We start from the raw sequence: 18,878 nt of genomic DNA on the forward strand, positions 1-18,878 counted from the left end.
CGTGTGTGTGTGTGTGTGTGTGTGTGTGTGTGTGTGTATGCGCGCACGTGCACACGTGCGTCTGCATCCCTGCATGCCCACAAAATGCCTCATGGGAAGAAATTCTAAATGACAGTTCCTGGTGCATTGCTGGGATTCCCAAAGAATAATTTTTAATTTCATGTATCAGAAATATTGCTGCTTGTTCTTTGTTATGACAGATGCTAAGCTTTTTTTCATGCTAAATGCCACTCAATCTATTTCTAATGTTTATAATTCTTCAAGTTTTCAAATTATAGGCTTTTAATATTCGGTGGGATGAAACAGACCAAACATATTCTTATTTAAAGTCTAAAGGTATATTTTTGCATCTTTAGTCTGGATGATTGAAATTACTGGGAGGATTTTGAGATAAAAATTTTTGCATTAATGTCTTCTGAGAATTCTGTTCATCCTGTGACAAATACTACTCAGTTTTTAAGCATGTCAAAAGGATTTTTTCCTGACATGGTCAATTTTCAGGACTTTGTCTCTAGTTTTGCTTAGGGAATTAACAGAGAAATGAGAAGTTTTCTAAATCAGAACATGTAGGAGAGATTTAAAGTAACACCCTGATTATGTAATTAATTCTTAGTTGTAAATTCATTTTGATGGTGTTAATTCTCTGCCAGAGGCTCGAAGCTAGTTTATTGCACCTACAGTGCTATACTCATTGGAGACCCAACGCCAACAAGGCCTTAAGAAAGGAAAGATTTGCCCTCTGATTTTTAAATTTTTTTTTTTAAAAAACAACTGTGTTACAACACAGACATATTATTTGTTCTTAGTTCAACTGCTTACAAAAGTTAGCAAAAATACTCAATCCTTTTAACATTTTATAAATGAATAATGAAAAATGGTGAGCTTGTACTCATCTTCATATGATATATATTTTTAGGTTACCAAGTTAGTTTATTTTTCTCACAATGAATGCTATTCTTTTTTATTATGTGTTTAAAAAAAAAAGGAAACCTTATGAAATTTGAAAAATTCCATACTTTCATCTCTTCATTGTTTGGTGATGCAGGCTTGCTCACAAAGTAGACCCCTAAAGCATGTGAATTTTACTTATGCGTCCACATTTTTTCGCATTTGCAATGAGAAGTGATACCCCTCTTTGTCAAATATAGGAATCTAAAACTATGTATTTAGCCACAATAATCTTGTTCATTTATTTAATCACACCAGTGGCCTTCACTATTTTTATTACACATTTCCCTCTGTAAATTGGAAGCCTTCTATGTTAAGGGAAAATAGAAGCACATGTGACAGCAGTTCTGTCTTTCTGAATGAATCACTGTTACTCTTCCTAGGCAGTTTGGTAGCAACAGCAGATGTAATGTTGTGTTTGCTAAACTGTGTTATCGCCACATTCCCTGGTTCGATCTGAAACGTGTAAATAAAGCCAGCATGATACAGATGGAACTGCAGATGATCTTTCATACAACTTGGGGCAACATGAGTAGACTTGTCCTGGAAGATCATTTTCTTTGAAACTTAAATTAACCCCAGTATTCTTTAAACTAGACAAAAGGTTGCTCCTTCTTTTGTAGCTTTGCCTTCTTGAAGGGAAGGAACTGGTGTTTATGAAGCACCTGGAATATACTAGGTACTTTACATATGTGACAATATTTAATTTTCTCCACAGTCCAATCAGAGTAATGACAATGATCTACATTTTCCAAATACTGAACTTGAAATTCAGAAAGGGTAAAGAACTTGCCATGATCACCAAGCTAGTAGATGTCAGGACCAGAGTTGAACCCCATTCTCTGACTCGATGGTCTGCTGTATATAACATCATTTAACTTCCCTGGACTTCAGTTTCCTATACATGGAAATACTAATACTAAAGGCTATGTAATACATCCTGTGATATGTCCATTGGTATATTGCTAGATATAAAGAGAAAAGACCCATAAAATCAATAGCATCTTATTTTAAAAGAGAAATTTTGCAGTACAGAGAGTGAAAAGAGCATTTGCTATTAGGATGATTAAAATGATAGAGGTATAATGCAAATTGAGAGAACAAAGACTGTAGTCAGCATAGACTGGAATCCTTAGGAAGCGGATTCACAAAAGCCATCAAGCTTGAGTTGGGCCTTTCAGTCATTCTTCTATAAGGCCTAGAATCTTCTCTCAAACCGCAAGCATTTGCTTATTTCTTGGGTTGATGTAAATAATCACTTAATACTACTATAAACCTGATAAACTATTTTTTTCCTGGATCCATTTATTTCTCCATCAAACAAGCACTGTAGCAACACTGAGGATGGACCCACAACAGTTGTTGGTGCTAAGAACACAGGATGAGATAAAACAGCCTGGTCTTATCTGTTGATCCCCCCGTTCAAGCAGGGTATAGCCAAAAAGAGGGTAATGGAAGATATTAATGAAGCATCCAAGCTACAAAAATATAATCTTCTTGTAGCATAGAAGCTGCCATACCTTGATAAACACACATTATCCAAAGGCCATTTTTAAAGCCTTTCAGAGAGCAAAAACTACATTTACCGCTAATCATAAAGATACCTGAGCTGCGATGGAAATTTTCCCTGTCTCACATGAGTAGAAAATGCATTTTAGGGAAGGGGTGGAAACACGTGAAAAAACGTTTTTTTGTTTTGTTTTTTTTTTTTTTCTCCCTGTCTAGAAGATACTCTGGAAATAACTGGTTCCTTTCTTTACTAAAGAATTTTAGGAAAAAGTGATTCAGGTTCACCACAGGTCCCAGTTTTCCCAGAAAGTTTTCATTTACTAATTATCCTCATTTTTAAACTACTGTATTTAATATTTCCACTATAACAAGGTGGGATGCATTGCTTAGGCTTTCAATTTCAGCTTTCAGCTGTTTCTGTGGTCATTACTAGTAGCCCATGAGATGCATGCACTGTGACCAGAGTTCTCAAAGACTAACACCAGGTTAACTCTAACAACCAGGAATGACCCATCTCTATTTTCCTGACTCTCTTCAGGGGCTGAGTGACTAACATCCAACTTTAAAGAAAAGCTTTTGCATGGTCCATAATAAAACAAACTGCTCTCAGATGAGCTAATCCCTTCTTGCTTCAGGCAGTGGTAGAAAGCATGTGATATCTACCGGCCCATTAAGCTGTGGCCACTGCCAGGGCCTGTAAGATTCAGGAAGCTTTCAAACTGCCTGTTCAGAATGGTTAGTAAGGGAGATGAGAAATGATAGGGTAGGTGTATGTTAAATATTTGCATAATTTAAGCCTTCCTGCGAACAGAATAAAAAGTAGTCTGAACCCTCTTAGAATATACTATTTTACTCATTGTAGTGAGTAAATGTGAACTTATCTTTTTTACTTTTTCAATATGGAAATAAAAACACAAAGATTACATATTTAATGAATAATCATGTACAGATAGTACATTTCTTAAGACAGTTGTTGATAAATGTTTACATTTCTTCTCTACCCTGGGGCCTTGACTTGGTCATGTCACTGACATGTATAAACCTAAGTCATAAACCTGCCAAAGAAGCCTCAACAGCTACTTTAAGAGGAAGTATCTAAGAAAATCATATCTGAAAACATTATTTTAATGGATACAGCTAAAAATGCATGTTGATACATCTCTCTGTGGAGCATGACTTTTCATTTAGATCAAATGACTATTTCTTCCACATTAATTTATATGATTTTCCATTTCAAAATTTCATTGTACATATATGAAAAATGACCAAGTAGCTGTTAATCTTCCTGACAAAGGATGCAAACACAATATCAGAGAACTTTGTGAAATTATTTTCATTTTTTTACGTAATATATGAAAACAAAGCTTTTGCAAGTTAACTCTACAAATACTGTAATTTCTAACATCAGCAATGCCACTATAAATTTAAACATTTAGTATTGAGAATCATTTAACTTCATAATGATAATATGAATGCAAATTCTGATGGAGCAAATATTGCAACTAATAAGATATTCCTCCAAAATGAAGAAATGTGAGGCAGAAATGTACTTGGTGTTGGCTGTGATGCACTAATTATTCATAATTCCATCCAGACAAGCGATAATGTTCCACCACTTGCAAAGTTGTAGTGTCCACACTTATGATATTTTTATATACACAGTTGGGATATCAACAAGGTTGTGTGATAAAGATACATCATATATAAAAATAAACATCAGCATGGCAGTATGCACTTTCTCTTCTTTACCCATCTTCATTTTAGGAAGGTTTGAACCTTTGAAGTTATCTCAGTTAAACATTCTCCAAAATTGAACTCTTTTGTGGAAAAGAAAAAAACCCTAAATTATGGTCATAATCAGTTGGAAAGTTTTATTCAAAATGTTTTATGACTGAAGTACTACATTTTTGGAAGCTTTTTCTGAATGGAAGTGAATTTTTTTTAATGGCCAAAAAACACTTTATTTTTCTACAAAAGCAACATATAAAAGGTCAAATGCTATGCATGATTCAATTTTTAAATTCTGAAGTTATACTTCAGGTTATTTTTATTTTATTAGGTGGAGTCTCGCTCTGTGGCCCAGGCTGGAGTACAGTGCCGCGATCTTGCCTCACTGCAACCTCTGCCTCCCAGGTTCAAGCGATTCTCCTGCCTCAGCCTCCCTAGTAGCTGGGATTACAGGCATGTGCCACCACAACAGGCTAATGTTTTATATTTTTAGTAGAGATGGAGTTTTACCATGTTGGCAAGGCTGGTCTCAAACTCCCGACCTCAAGTGATCTGCCTGCCACGGCCTCCCAAAGTACTGGGATTGCAGGCGTGAGCCACCACTCCCCGCCTAGAGTATTTTAATTTATGGGAAGAATCCTTGTGATTTTTAATGCAATAAATATGCATTCTGACCATTAATGGAAAGAAATTTAGAAGGCATTTACTTTTCAGCATACATTTTGTTGAATGTTCTAACATATTGTCTTGAAAAAATGTTTGACAGGAAAAGTTCCTGTGAATGAATACAAAAATACAGTGCCTTTGCAAACATTTGAGATGAAGTATATACAGATTTCAAAATTTTAAAAATAGATTGAGAATATTGTCCATGTACCACATTTTTGTTGTGCGTTTTCAAGGTACCTAAGTGCTCATAGACAGTGTTCTATTTTTTTTAGACAGAGTCTCGCTCTGTCGCCAGGCTCGAGTGCAGTGGCGCCATCTGGGCTCACTGCAACCTCTGACTCCCTGGTTCAAGTGATTATCCTGCCTCAGCTTGGACTGCAAGCCTGCGCCACCACGCCCAGCTAATTTTTGTATTTTTTAGTAGAGACTGGGCTTCGCCATCTTGGTCAGAATGGTCTCCATCTCCTGACCTCGTTATCTGCCCGCCTTGGCCTCCCAAAGTGCTGGGCTTACAGGCGTGAGCTACCATGCCCGGCTTCAGAAAGTATTAAAAGTATGGTCTACAGTGGAGTCAATTAAGGTGTCAATTTAATGACACCTCTGAAGGTGATTAATAACAATTTCATGAAATATTAGAAATAAAAGGATGCCATTAAAAAGTACATTCTTTTGAAAAGTAATCCTGACATGGGTATATAGACAGTTGTAGCTAGTAACTGACTAAAATATATGAATATATGTCACAAATAATCATTCTTCATGTGTCATTTTTAAATATCCAGATGATCAAATTTATTTTAATGCACAAAAATCTATTTTTTATTTGAAAATAATGTATGTGTGAAATAAAAATGGAATAGTTTTATAGGTCCAATATAATAAAACCAAGTTATCAGTTATCAATAATCAAAAATTCTGTTTACTTCTACTGTTAAAAGTAAACAAGTCCAGATGATAAGTTATTCTGTTACTCAAGATATAGTAAGATTATTTAGCCTAGTCTTTGGATATTTAATACTCCAAACATCAAATTCATGATAAAGTAACAGGACTCGTGAGCATCGTTATTTTGGCATACTAACTCATGCTTTCTTCACAACCAGAACCTCACTATTTGGGTGTTTCATAGGGAAAAAAATTTAGACAATTGAAATAGGAAGTTTTTATTAAATTGAATGACATGGAAACTTGAGTCATTTTCCAAGAAATTGTTTTGACATAAACTGGATGCTGCTGAAAAGAGGAAGCCACTTTTGGCCTTTGGGTCAAATTCCCTCATGCTTTCAAATGTTCCTTTATAAACATGAATACTTATGTGGCAGACAGAGCTGGGTTTTCACCATTGTGCCCATTAATAGATGTCAGTGGATTCATGAATTACTACGCTCTGGCAGCATATCTAATTTTTAACACAAACTGCTTGAGAAATTAGAGTTAAGGGAAAAGAATTCAAATTAGGATAAAAAAGTAAAAGTATCTTGAAAGTTTGATGTGGCAAAAGGAAGCAATGAACCTGGTTTTCCTTCTGCACAGAATGAATGGATAAAGGAGTACAGTCCTGATGGTAATAATTTATTCAAACCATTGCAGCACCCTTTACTGGAGAGGGGGGTGGCAATGAGGCATTCTAGCCTCTGTTCTTCCTTTGTCTGTTTCAGCCAAGCAGTTTCATAAAGGCAGATGCAAGAAGGGAGGTTTGTGCTTTTCAACATTTCTGACATCTTGGTGCTTTTACCAGCAATCCCTATTGGTAGTGGTTCTCTTTCACTCCATCCACGGCTCCAGTTTGATGGAACAAAGGATACAAGATGAAAATGATTCTTTTTCCTTTTGCAGCACAGATGGTATTATAGGAATGTCCTCTTAAATTTAGAAGTGTTTGCTTGATAGTTTAGTACAATTTTCACCCAACTAAAATTCTATATAGGAAAAAAGTTCTGTAAGAGCTATTCGAGGTTTTAGGTTTCATACAATAGGTGTAATGGCTGTAATGACCCAGAGAGGTAGGAGTTGAGAGCTCATTGACTACATCCCAATTACAGCAAAGTCAACAGGGGAGCTAGAACATAGCATCAGAATATTAAAAATAGTGTAAAAATACTACTCTCTAGGGAATCTCCTGACATTTGAGTGATTTCTAAGTAACCTGCATAACTGTTAGTTACCTGGCATGGTAAAAACACATGTAAGGTTTTCTATAAGCAAAGTAAGGATACTATTCTTAGAAAGCTGAATTCCATTTCACATGAAGCATTGGAGATTAAGGAAGATGAATTTATATTTGCTTCTAATGTCATGAGGAGATCACAATCAATTGCTGATCATCCTGGAAGGGAATAATCTGGGTAGGCTGCCCCCACCAGCAGTGCACTGTGGGGTTACTTTGTAGCATGTCCACAGCTGCTTGCTTTGTTTCTGAGGTGGTTGCCAAAGGATGGATGAAATGTCATCGGGCTTGCAATATGTTTAGAACATGGTTAAAAATGCAGTAGAGTTTGACTAAGATGCTCCAGTACTAGGAATCATACTGCCTCTGTCTCCAACATGCCAGGAACGTCTCTGAAGAACACTGATAGGAGAGGAATAGGGTGAGCTTCAGAAAACCTGTGGAGACAGAGGAAGTCAGAGTTAGCCAGACTGACGGGATTGCAGAGTTCTGCCAGGGACGCGGCAGCCTCCACAGGGAAGTGAAGCGCTTGGTTCTGTGGGCTTCCCTTTATCACCTCATGACAATGAGGTGGCAACTGAGGCTTGCACATTAGGAGTGGCAGCATCTGAGTGAGTGAACAGATTTTTCTAGGGTGGGGGGGAGTCAATAAAGTTGTAAAGCAATCATTTATCTCTTGTAGTCACTCTATTGGTAAAAACCTTGTTATTATAACATGTTATAATATTTTCTGTATCAGCATGATAAAAAATGAAGTAACTGAGTTAAATCTTGCTTTTATGTTTTCCAGGAATCTGAGAAAAAGGGGTTGATTGAAAGAATCTATATGGTACAGGATATTGTTTCAACTGTTCAAAACATCTTGGAGGAAATAGCTTCTTTTGGAGAAAGGATTAAAAAGTAAGTTCTAAATTTGTGTTGTGGTGTTTGAAGTAGACCTGCCATCCACAAGGACAGTGGGGTTACGGCAGTGGAGTGGGAGAAAGGGAGGTCAGAAAATACAAAAACAAACCAAAGCAACACTGTTGGGTTAGCACTGTCTGACTTCGGTTGGCTTCTTAACTTCACAGTTGGGTGGTGCCTCAGAACTGGGGTGACCCTATGGCCCAGTTTATTCCAGTCACCCCAACATAAATATTAATAGTGTTCCCTTTCGCTAAAAAATATGTCAGTTTGGGTGACAAATTATAGATATTTAAAATGTTACCCTGTTCAGAAATAAAAAGAGAAGCAAATGTGCTGTGAAGGAGCCTTTTCTATCTGAACCACAGAACTCAGTAAATGCCTTGAATAACTTTTCTCCAATTCTCCAAAGAAAGATACATATCTAGTAGCATCATAGATGGATAAATGTGAAGTTAAGTCACCACATATATGGATGTCTTAGGACAGGATACTACTCTCTGGCCCTTTATAGAGAAAGTTGACAATATTTTCAGCTTTGTGGGACATATGGTCTCTGTCCTGACTACTCAACTCTGTTGTTAAAGTGGAAAAGGAGTAACAGTTAATATGTAAATGAATGGGTATGATATGCATTCCAATAAAACTTTATTTATATAAACAGGTAACATGCTGGATTTGATTTACAGTCTACCCACAGCTTGCCACCCCCATCTTAGGACATGATAGCTAAACTCTCCAGTGGAACTCCAGTTAAGAAAGACTGTAGATTCGTATGTTTTGTCTGTTTTGTTTTATACATTTTCAACTCTGCATTACTTAGTTTTCATTTGGCGCCAGTAAATGGAAGATTTTTAATTTTTTTCCTTTGAATTATTAACTTATTTCCCCCTTTAATCTAGAATTGTGTCAACCATGTTCTTTCTAAGGATTAATTCTTACTTTATTGGTCATGTCTACGTGGATCATTCTAGTTTCTTTAAGAATATATTGTTTTGGAATTGCATGGGTAAAGAGATTAAAAGTGGTGCTAAAAACCAAGTGAAAGTCTTATGCATTAAAATGCAAGGAAATCAATAAATGATATTAACATCAGGAAATATAAGTAGTTAACATGCAACTTTATGTAAATACTAATGTTTTCTCAGTTGCACAGCCAATGACGTTGCCCTCGAATGCCCATTTATTATAAGCATAGTAAACGTGTATGTTTAAAAAAATAAGTTATAAACGACTTTTAAACAAAGTTGATGAATTTTTATTGAATTTACAGTTATACCCATTATTAATATCTTAAGAAAAAAATAACTTTTGCTCACAGATATGATGCCTATATGCTTTATTCTTGTAGGTTTCATATAAATTGGCAAAAGATTCCTGAATTTACCCTCAAAATGTTTAATATAAACATATTTGAAAGCAAACATGAATAGTAAAATGAGGAGGGCATCGTAATTCTTTATTCATTTCCTCACTCAACTATCAGTTATTGAGTTTCAGACACTGACTTGGTCTAAGAATGAGAAATGCAACCGTAATTACAATAATGATAGCAACACCAACTGACTTGGTCTAAGAATGAGAAATGCAACCATAATTACAATAATGATAGCAACACCAACTGTTATCGCATGCCAGCCAGGCACTCTTCTAAGCCCTTTAAACACACTGGCTCCTTTGAGGAGCTACTTAAAGGAATAGGATTACATCATTCAAACCACCCTATAAAGTAAGGATTGTTAATATCCTCATTTTACACATGAGGAAACTGAATCACAGAGTGATTAAATTTGTAGTCCAAGATCACACAACTAGTAGCTGTGTAGCTTGGATTGGAACCTGTCCTCCTCATTACTACACTGTAATGTCATTACCCTCAAGAAATCTGTTTCAATGAGGGAGAAACAGAGTAATAGCCAATTAGAATTCAGTAGCATTAGTGGGAGGGAGAGGTAAGAGAGAATTCTGGGAGAGATCTGATCAGCCCAGGAAGAGAGGTAGGAGAAAGACAGACCACGGGCAATTCTGAAACAGAGGAAACTTATCAGCATCTCTGAGAATAGGAAGAGATAGCTGGGCAAAGAATTGATGAATGAGGGCTTCAGTAGTGGAGAGCCCTTGTGCAAACGCTCAAAGCTCAAGACTCTGTGGGAGATACAGGGAGATGTAAGGGATTTAGTGTGTCCATGCCATGGAGGTGTGGTTGGCAGTGCCTAGAGATGAGGCATGTCATGCAGGCCTTGAGGACATGGAAAAAGTCAATGGAAGAAAGTTCAGTGAGGGACGTACTGGCAGCAAGGAGGATAAGAGGACACAGAGTGGGATCAAGACCCAGGAAGGAAGATCATGTTGTTTTGTAAAACTGTTTCCATTCTTGAACATCTCTAAAAGACAAATGTGGCTGTTGTGCAGTTGATAATGTAAAAGGAAATATGTCTGAGGAGAGAAGAGGGCAGAGTGATTTAAACAGGCTCCCAACCCTCCAGTGCTTTGAGGGGCAGCTGTGCCCAGCACAGCTGTGGTGGCCATGTCTGAGATGTGTCTTCAGCCCATGAACAGAGTACTGTTCTGCCCAGCTGCAACACAGGAAGGCTCCTAAGGCTCAACTCCTATTAATTCTTGGCCATTCATTATTACAATGACCTTAAAGTCCCTGCTGGGCATTCAAGTGGGATGTCATGTGTAACTCTGTTGGAATTCCATTGTAACTCAGTGCTTAAGAACCAGGAAAACTTTTATTCAACTCTTGGCAACTGGGAAAAATATAGAAATACATAAAACTCTCAAAGCAAGGCTTCCCTGATACTGATGGGTGGGGGAACCCCAGTGGTGTTGCATTTATGTGGAATGAACTGTATTCCTTTTTTCCTACTCTTCTCTACCTTCTCTAGTTACCTTCCCTAGTATTACACAAATTTTAAATGTATGTATATATGAAGCCAAAATATTTTACTCAACATGTAGCATTTGGCTGGGCATGGTGGCTCACATCTGTAATCCCAGCACTTTGGGAGGCTGAGGTGGGCGGATCACCTGAGGTCAGGAGTTTGAGACCAGCCTGGCCAACATGGTGAAACCCCGTCTCTACTAAAAATACAAAAATTAGCCAAGCATGGTGGCACATGCCTGTAATCCCAGCTACTCCAGAGGCTGAGGCAGGAGAATCGCTTGAACCTGGGAGGCGGAGGTTGCGGTGAGCCGAGATGGCACCACCACACTATACAGCCTGGGCAACAGAGTGAGACTCCATCTCAAAAAAACAAAAAACCAAAAACCATGCAGCATTTATGCTAGACAGCAGGCAGAGTGGTGCAGGAGAATGAAGCATATCATGTGTTCTATCATTATGGAGTGAGGGCTCTAACTCTTGTGTCCTTGAGCGGCTAGGGAAATCTCCACAGAGGAGATACTGAGATTAAGGGAGACCTAGAATAGGCAAGTTATGCCTACAAATGTTCCAGGGTAAAGCTTAGAAGCCACCTTCATAAGAAGTAGAACTGCCCTGGCTAGAAATGATGTGAAAAATACTAAGCAGAAGATGATGGGCAAGCAGGTTAAGTGGTTGGAATCCTGAGGTTAAGTGGGGCGGGAATCCAGGTTTGATTCCAGTTAAGTGGTTGGAATCCAGGTTAAATAGGGCTGGAATCCTGATGGGGGCATGGGGAATGACAGACAGATGCATTTTGTGTTTAAATCAAGAGTGACATGTCAAAAGGGACAAAGGGTGAAGACAGAAAGGAGGGGGCCAGGTGTGAGGAAAGCAAACACAGGCTAGTGTAGAACCATGCATATATGAAGGAAAGCCTTTAGTAGAAGACAGGACAAAATAAGAACCTACAGCAGAATATGACCAGTAGTTTTCATTTCCCTGGAAAGAAGAGTCAGAGGACCTCATTTGTCCAAGCCTTGGAAACAAGGAAATAATCCCATTGACACAAGGTCAGTGCAGTGGGGCAGCCAGTTGGGGGAGGACCCAGAGAATATACCTGCACCCACCTTCTGGGATGTGGTCACAATCATTTTTGTTAAGTGGGCTGAAATTTAGAAAACGATGTTCTTCCATATTAGTGAGCTCGTGTGGTTGAATGAATGAAGCGGATTCCTTGAATTGTTTCATTAATTGAGAAGTTAAAGTCATTTGTTTCATAAGTGCCTAAGTCAGGGATTACCTTCTGAGGATTTAGGGAGCTCCCAAGTGAGGAAAACTGAAGAAATCTATGAAAATGTTGTTTTACAACGTATCTTATTTTGAGATGGGAAAGCTTTGATTTACCAAGCTCCTTCAACTTCGGATTTTCTATGGAAGATGTTCTATGATAAATGGGGAAAGAATCTAGTAAGGTTTTAAGTGTTAGGGGTATTGCTACTTAGTGTCTTTGAGTTAAATCCTCAGCATTATAAACAGGAATGTTCAGCTAGATTACATGAGTAACATGTGCTTATTTACATTTTTTAAAGTGCCTACTACAGAAGCAATGAAGACGGGATCGTAAACCAATTTTCTGAGTTCAAATCCCAGTTTTGTCACTGGAAGTGAATGATCTCAGGCAACTTATTTAACTTTTAGGACTCAGGGTCCTCATCTGTAGGATGGGAATAACAATAATGATTTCTGCCTCATAAAATTTAAATGAATTAGTACATATAAAGAGTTTAGACCAGTGGATGACAGGTAGTAATCACCTAAAAATATTAACTATTATGAGTACTATTTTATGGCCATTGACTTGACTTTCTTCCTCTGTGTCTTAAATAAACCCAGGGAATGTCCCCTGCCTTCCTTCTAAACCATTTTAACACTAAAATTGTGGGTTGCCGAGGGGAAAGTGCATTAGTCAACTGACCTGGCTCTTAGAAGGCAAATCTGACAGTCTATGTGGAAGAGTGAGTGTGTCGCCCAACTCCATTTCTAGAAAGCACATGGCACACCATACACTTGTGCACACACAGCTGTTGGGATCTTTATTAGGACTGCATTAGTTGGGAAAGAATTGATATCCAGATACATGCTTAAGTTTTCTAATATATGAGCTTGTTATATTCCAGTGTAATATCTCTTTAGATCATCTTTAATTTATCTCATTATTATTTTAGAGTTTTCTGTATAGAAGTCTGACTTTTTTTGTGTGAAATATATTCCTGAGTACTTCATAGTGTGGTGCTAGTTAAAATGGCATCTTTTCTTCACATTTCATTTTCTACCTGTTACTCACATATAGACATGAAATTAATTTTTCTGCTTTGATTTGTTTCTAATAACCACGGTAAACTTAGTTATTTTTATATGAAGATTATTATTCTGGATTTTTTTCCTTAGATAAATGTATCATATAAGAATAATATTTTCTTCGTCTTTCCAGCCCTTACACATTTCATTTTCTTGACTTGCTGTACTGGCTATTAGCTGTCATACGGTGTGGTTTAGAATTGGTATTTTGAGGCATTCTTTTCCCATGGGATCTCAGAAAGAAAGCTTTCAACGTTTCACCCTCAAGAATGATGTTTGCTGTAGGTTATTGTAAATATGCTTTATCAGATAAAGGAAGTTCCCTTTTTATTCCTAGTTTGCTATGAGTTTTTATTTTGAACATGAGTTGAGCTTTCCCTAACATTTTCACCTGCATTCATTGAAATGATGTTATTTTTCTGCTTTCTTTTGGTTTATGTGGTGAATTATTTTGATTGGTTTTCAAATGGTAAGCCAATCTTACATTCTCGGAATAAACCCAAAATTGTTGTTCTATAGTCCCTTTATATCTGGCTGGATTTTATTTACTTGTTTTTGCTTAGGATTTTTGCAGTTATGATCATCAGTGAGATTGACTTGTTTTGTATTCTTGAAATTTTCTTGTGGCTAGAAGTTTATTCTAAATTCATAATACAAGGTCAGGTAGGTTCTCTGTCTTTTTTCTGGAAGAGTTTCTGGGAATCTGATATGATTACTTCCTTTAAGATTTATAGAATTAGCTGTTGAAGCATCCGGGCCTGAAGTTTTCCTTCAGAGATGATTTTGGATGAAATAGGTTTATGTTATACATATATATATATATAGTCAGCCATTCTATTATTTCTCATCTCTGTTTCTGTAAATTGTAATTTTCAAAGAGTTTGTCCCTTTCATATAAATTTTCTACTTGTTGATTTAATGTTGTTTATAACATCCTCTTATTTAATGTCAGTAAGATCTGTTACATTATCTACTCTTCTATGCTTGATATTGTTATCTTCTTTCTTCTTGACAGGGATTTATCAATTATATTAGTCTTTAGAAATAAGCACCATTTGCTTTCGCTAATCTTCTCTATTTCCTGCTTGTTTTTTCATTAATTACTACTCTTATATTTTTCTAACTCTTTAAGATGGATAATTAGATCACTTGTTTTCAATCTTTCTTCTTTCTTAACATAAACATTTAAGGCTCTACAATTTCCTGTGAACACAACTCCAGCTCCATGCCAAACATTTTGGCATGTAATATTCTCATTATCATTCAAATTTAGTTAAAGCTATTTTCTGCTTTCTATTTTGATTTCTTCCTTGGCTAAGATATGTATTGCTAAATTTCCAAGTATATGGAGATTTTCTAGTTACCTTTTCGTTTATGATTTCTAGCTTAATTGCTTTATGGTTAGAAAATATTGATCCAGCAATGGACTACTTTTGTCAATTTTCCATGTGAGCTTGAAAAGTAGATCATTGGATACTTCATTAGGTTAAATTTGCTCATTATATTCAAGCCTTTTATATTTGTACGATTTGTTTTTGTTTGTCTTGTTCTGTCGATTACTTAGATGTGTTTAAACTTCACTGTCGTTGTACATTTGTCTAATCCTCCCTTGAATTTTGTCTGTTTTTGCTTTCTATATTTTGAAGCTACATTATTTGGTTTGTAGATGTTAAAATTATTACATTTTCTTGGTTGATTGGAGCATTAATATGAAGCAACCTATTTCTTGCTAACACAGTTTTTTCCTTGTTGACCAATATTGGTATGGCTATACAGTAGTCCCCTATTATCCATGGGGGATACGTTCTCAGATCCCCAGTGGATGTCTGAAATCATGGATAGTACTGATCTCTGTATATGCTATGCTTTTTCCTATACATGCATGACCTATGATAAAGTTTACTTCATAAATTAGGTACAGTAACAGATTAACAATAATAATGAAATAGAACAATTATGGTAAGATAATGTAATAAAAGTTATGTGAATGTGGTGTTCCCCTCTCTTTTAAGATATCTTATTGTATGTAACATTTTGGAACTCCAACTAACTGAAACCACAGAAAGCCAAACTGCAGATAAGGGGTGACTACTGTCTCACCTTTCTTTTCTCCTTTTCTGTACTTTTCTTTCAACCTGTCTTTTTGTTTCCAATGTTTCTCTTGTATCTCACAATCACTGTCATTTCACTGTAGCATGTAATCCCTGCAGAATTAATGATGCCTACGATTGCATTTAGATTTAAATCTGTAATTTATTAATAGTAGTGTTTACTTGCTTGTTCCATGTCTTTTTATTTCTTCTGTATCTTTCCTCCACTTGCTAGGAATTGAAACACTCTTGCTATTTTTTTAGTTGTCATCTTAGAGTTAACAGCTTTGCAATGTGCCACAGTCTAATATTGTCACTTTTAATGTCTTCCCAGTCAGTGCGGGAAACTTCTTAATCTATGTTCCACATCTCTTTGATATCTGCCATTTTTTTCTTCTTTGTGATGCCTTCTAAATACTTTCTTTGGAAAATCTTGGACTGTGTTCGTTCTCTGCAGTTTAAAATCCTGTCCAATTCATTCTTTGGGTTTTTAACTTCAATTATTTTAGTTTTCATTTTTCAAAATTCTACTTGCTTTATCAATTTTTCTTGTTTTTCATTTTCTTTTGGATCATATCTTCAAGCATCTCTTACATGATTTTTAACATATTAAACATTATGATTTAATATATTGGATTAGATTCCAATATCTGAAATCTTTTCTTTCAGATTTTGCTGGCTTTTACTCGTGGTGTCTTGTGTCCTTTTGTGGTTTGCATTTTTAAGTATACACTTATATTCCTTGGATTTTCATGTGGAGCGTACTCAAACATCATAGTTGATGATGCATTTCCTTGGAGAGGATTACTGTTTAAATCACCTTGGGATACTACCGATCCCAAGACCTACCAATCTAGGTCCTTTCTTAAATATTTTGCTTGAGGCTTTGCAAGCAACGCTGGTAGCATAAACTCAGATGATAGATTTCTCCACTTAGCACTAAGGTCATGATTTATGTCCACTCATGTATGGTACAATGTGTCCCTCCTTCCTTATTCTTACCCTGAATATGTAAGCTTTATACAACGGTCTCATATTAAAATCTCCCCATGGGGAGTTCCTAGGCTTCCCCTTCTGCCTCCAATCTCCCATCGTACCATGCAGACAACAGAAAGCAGCTCAAAATCCCAATATTTATTTGGCAGAAAATATTAGAGTGAAAATTGACATTGGAGCTTAGTTACCTCCAAGAGTTTTCGCAATTTATTTTATTTTTACAATGTATTATATTTTTATTTTCATGTCAGCCTAGTCATGGCTTTTTTTCTGTTAATTAGTATTTTACTTTCTCTTCAAAGTGGAATGGTATTGCTAGAAAAGGAATGATAAAGTATATTCCTTTTTAAAAAGTAATTTTATTCATTTTTATAGCTATTATTATTTTCAAAACTCTACCTGATAGCAATAACTTTCTTTCCATATTTGTGTGTTTTGTGCAATAACAATGAGAAAAATGAGGGTAGCTAACACTTATTAAATAACGACTATGTGCCATATATTTTTATAAATGATTTATATGTATAAACTTATAGAATCACCTCACCAGCTCTGTAAAGTAGATGCAGTTATTATTCCCATTTTACAGATGGGAAAACAAAAGCACAGAGTGGTGGAGTAAATTACTTAAGGCCATACAGCTAACAAAAGTTGCACAGGAATTATTTTTACATTATAGGCTACAAAGTTAATAAGTAATCTTCCAGGGTGAAAAAAGAGTGGGTTTTGTTGCCACCTAGCTATGGACTTATGTCCAGGATCTGCCATCCACTGTGTCTCCACTTTAAAAAAAATTTGAAAGGGGGCAAATTTCTTTTTCCTTATTTATTTTAGTTATTTGTACCTGATATAGTTGTTAGTTACTTACTTTTATTATAAATATATCAATTATAAAAATAATCAAATACAACCAATGAAATATAAAGTCTTTCCTTATTTTATATATGTACATTATTTCTACAGTTTAGTTTTTTACCATATGTAGCTTTGAACCCACGGGTTGGGGTTGGGGTTTGTGTGAGTGTTTTTAGTGTATTCTCATCTTTTTTTTAAAGCTGCGTAGTGTTGCAGAGTATAAATCTAATTATTTTTTTCTTTATTTCAAGATTTTTCAATATTTATTTTACTGAGTTTATTTAAATATTACTAACCAGCCTGGAGAAGACATTTATGTACTGCCCCTGTGCCCTTGGGCAAGGATTTCTTGCTGTGCTGAACTGGATCCGTTGTGAAGTTCAGATAACATTTCAACACATGTTGTAAAATTGCCCTCCAAAAAGTTGTTACAAGTTCTGCTGTGGAATAGAGAAGTTGGGAATGGAACTATACAAATGTAGAAATTCAGAATAACAAAGATGGCATAATAAAGAAGGGGGAAAAATAGTGATTAATCAGTTGGTGGAGTCACATCACTGGATCAGGGGAGGGCTTTGGTAAGCCTGGCCAAATCTAGACATTGACAAGGAAAAACTGATATATTTGTTCATGTGAAAGTTTATGTTAATCATAAAGCAACAAACTGAAAAAATGTATAATATAACAAACATGACAAATGTCTGATTTTTCTATTATCCAAACTGATATTGGAAATCATTGAGGAAAAAGTTAAGCAAAACAGCTCAGGAGAAAACTAGCAAATAGTAACTATTTCTTTTTTTTTGAGCTTTTACAATGTGCCAGACACTGAGCTAACTATTTTGCAAGTTTTTAATTCTAGCAGAATCTGCAATATAGGTATTATTATTATTCCAGTTTTACAGACTGGAAATTATGCTTCAGACTGATTCAATCAATTTCTTGGAGTTACTTGACTTGAAGAGATAAAGGTTGAACTTGAACCCAAGTCAGTTTGCTTATAAATCAATTTTCTTAAGCACTTTCCTAAATAATAGACCCAGGCCAAAAAAAAAAAAGGTTAGAAATCAAAGAAAAACAAATTAAAATGACCAATAGGCATATTAAAAGGTATTCAAATTTGCTTATAATTTACAGAATTGAAAAATTAAAGACATATATATAAAATATTTTACCTCATAATAGGCAAAATTAAAAACAATAACACTCAGTCTTTTGTTTTTGAGAGGGAGTCTCACTCTGTTGCCCAGGCTGGAGTGCAATGATGCAATCTCGGCTCACTGCAACCTCCACTTCCCAGGTTCAAGTGATTCTCCTGCCTCAGCCTCCCAAGTAGCTGAGATTACAGGTGCATGCCACCATACCCGGCTAATTTTTGTATTTTAGTAGAGATGAGATTTCACCATGTTGATCAGGCTGGTCTTGAACTTCTGAGCTCAAGTGATCTGCCCACCTCGGCCTCCCAAAGTGCTGGGATTACAGACATGAGCCACGCCGCCCAGCCTCAGTCTTAAGCAGAGGATGAGATTACTGTAGTTCTCCTATACTGTTGATAGAATTATGGTTATTTATACAAGTTAGACAATCTCTGTCAGCCTTAATTTGCTCATCTATAAAATGGGGCAGAATTATTGAGAACATTACATTCTAAGTATGTGAACAATGTTAGCACAATGCCTGGCACATATAAAATGCTTAATAACTTTGTGCTATTCCCTCTAAAATCCACCTGCATTCTCACCTGTCTCCCGTAAAAATCATTTCACCTTTCTGTATTCATTTCACC

At 36.1% G+C, this 18,878-nt stretch overlaps 1 protein-coding gene across 2 annotated transcripts in view; it reads left to right on the forward strand.

The window, feature by feature from the left end:
• The window catches only part of MCTP2 (multiple C2 and transmembrane domain containing 2), a 254,972-nt gene that overhangs the window by 224,988 nt on the left and 11,106 nt on the right, over window positions 1-18,878 (forward strand). For both annotated transcript variants that reach the window (XM_002825867.6, XM_054531911.2), the window contains one exon: window positions 7,812-7,921. In XM_002825867.6, coding sequence (XP_002825913.1) covers window positions 7,812-7,921 — 110 coding nt within the window. The remainder of the gene's footprint in view (window positions 1-7,811; window positions 7,922-18,878) is intronic.

Source organism: Pongo abelii, chromosome 16, assembly GCF_028885655.2.
Source record: "Pongo abelii isolate AG06213 chromosome 16, NHGRI_mPonAbe1-v2.0_pri, whole genome shotgun sequence".
Classification (NCBI taxonomy): domain Eukaryota; kingdom Metazoa; phylum Chordata; class Mammalia; order Primates; family Hominidae; genus Pongo; species Pongo abelii.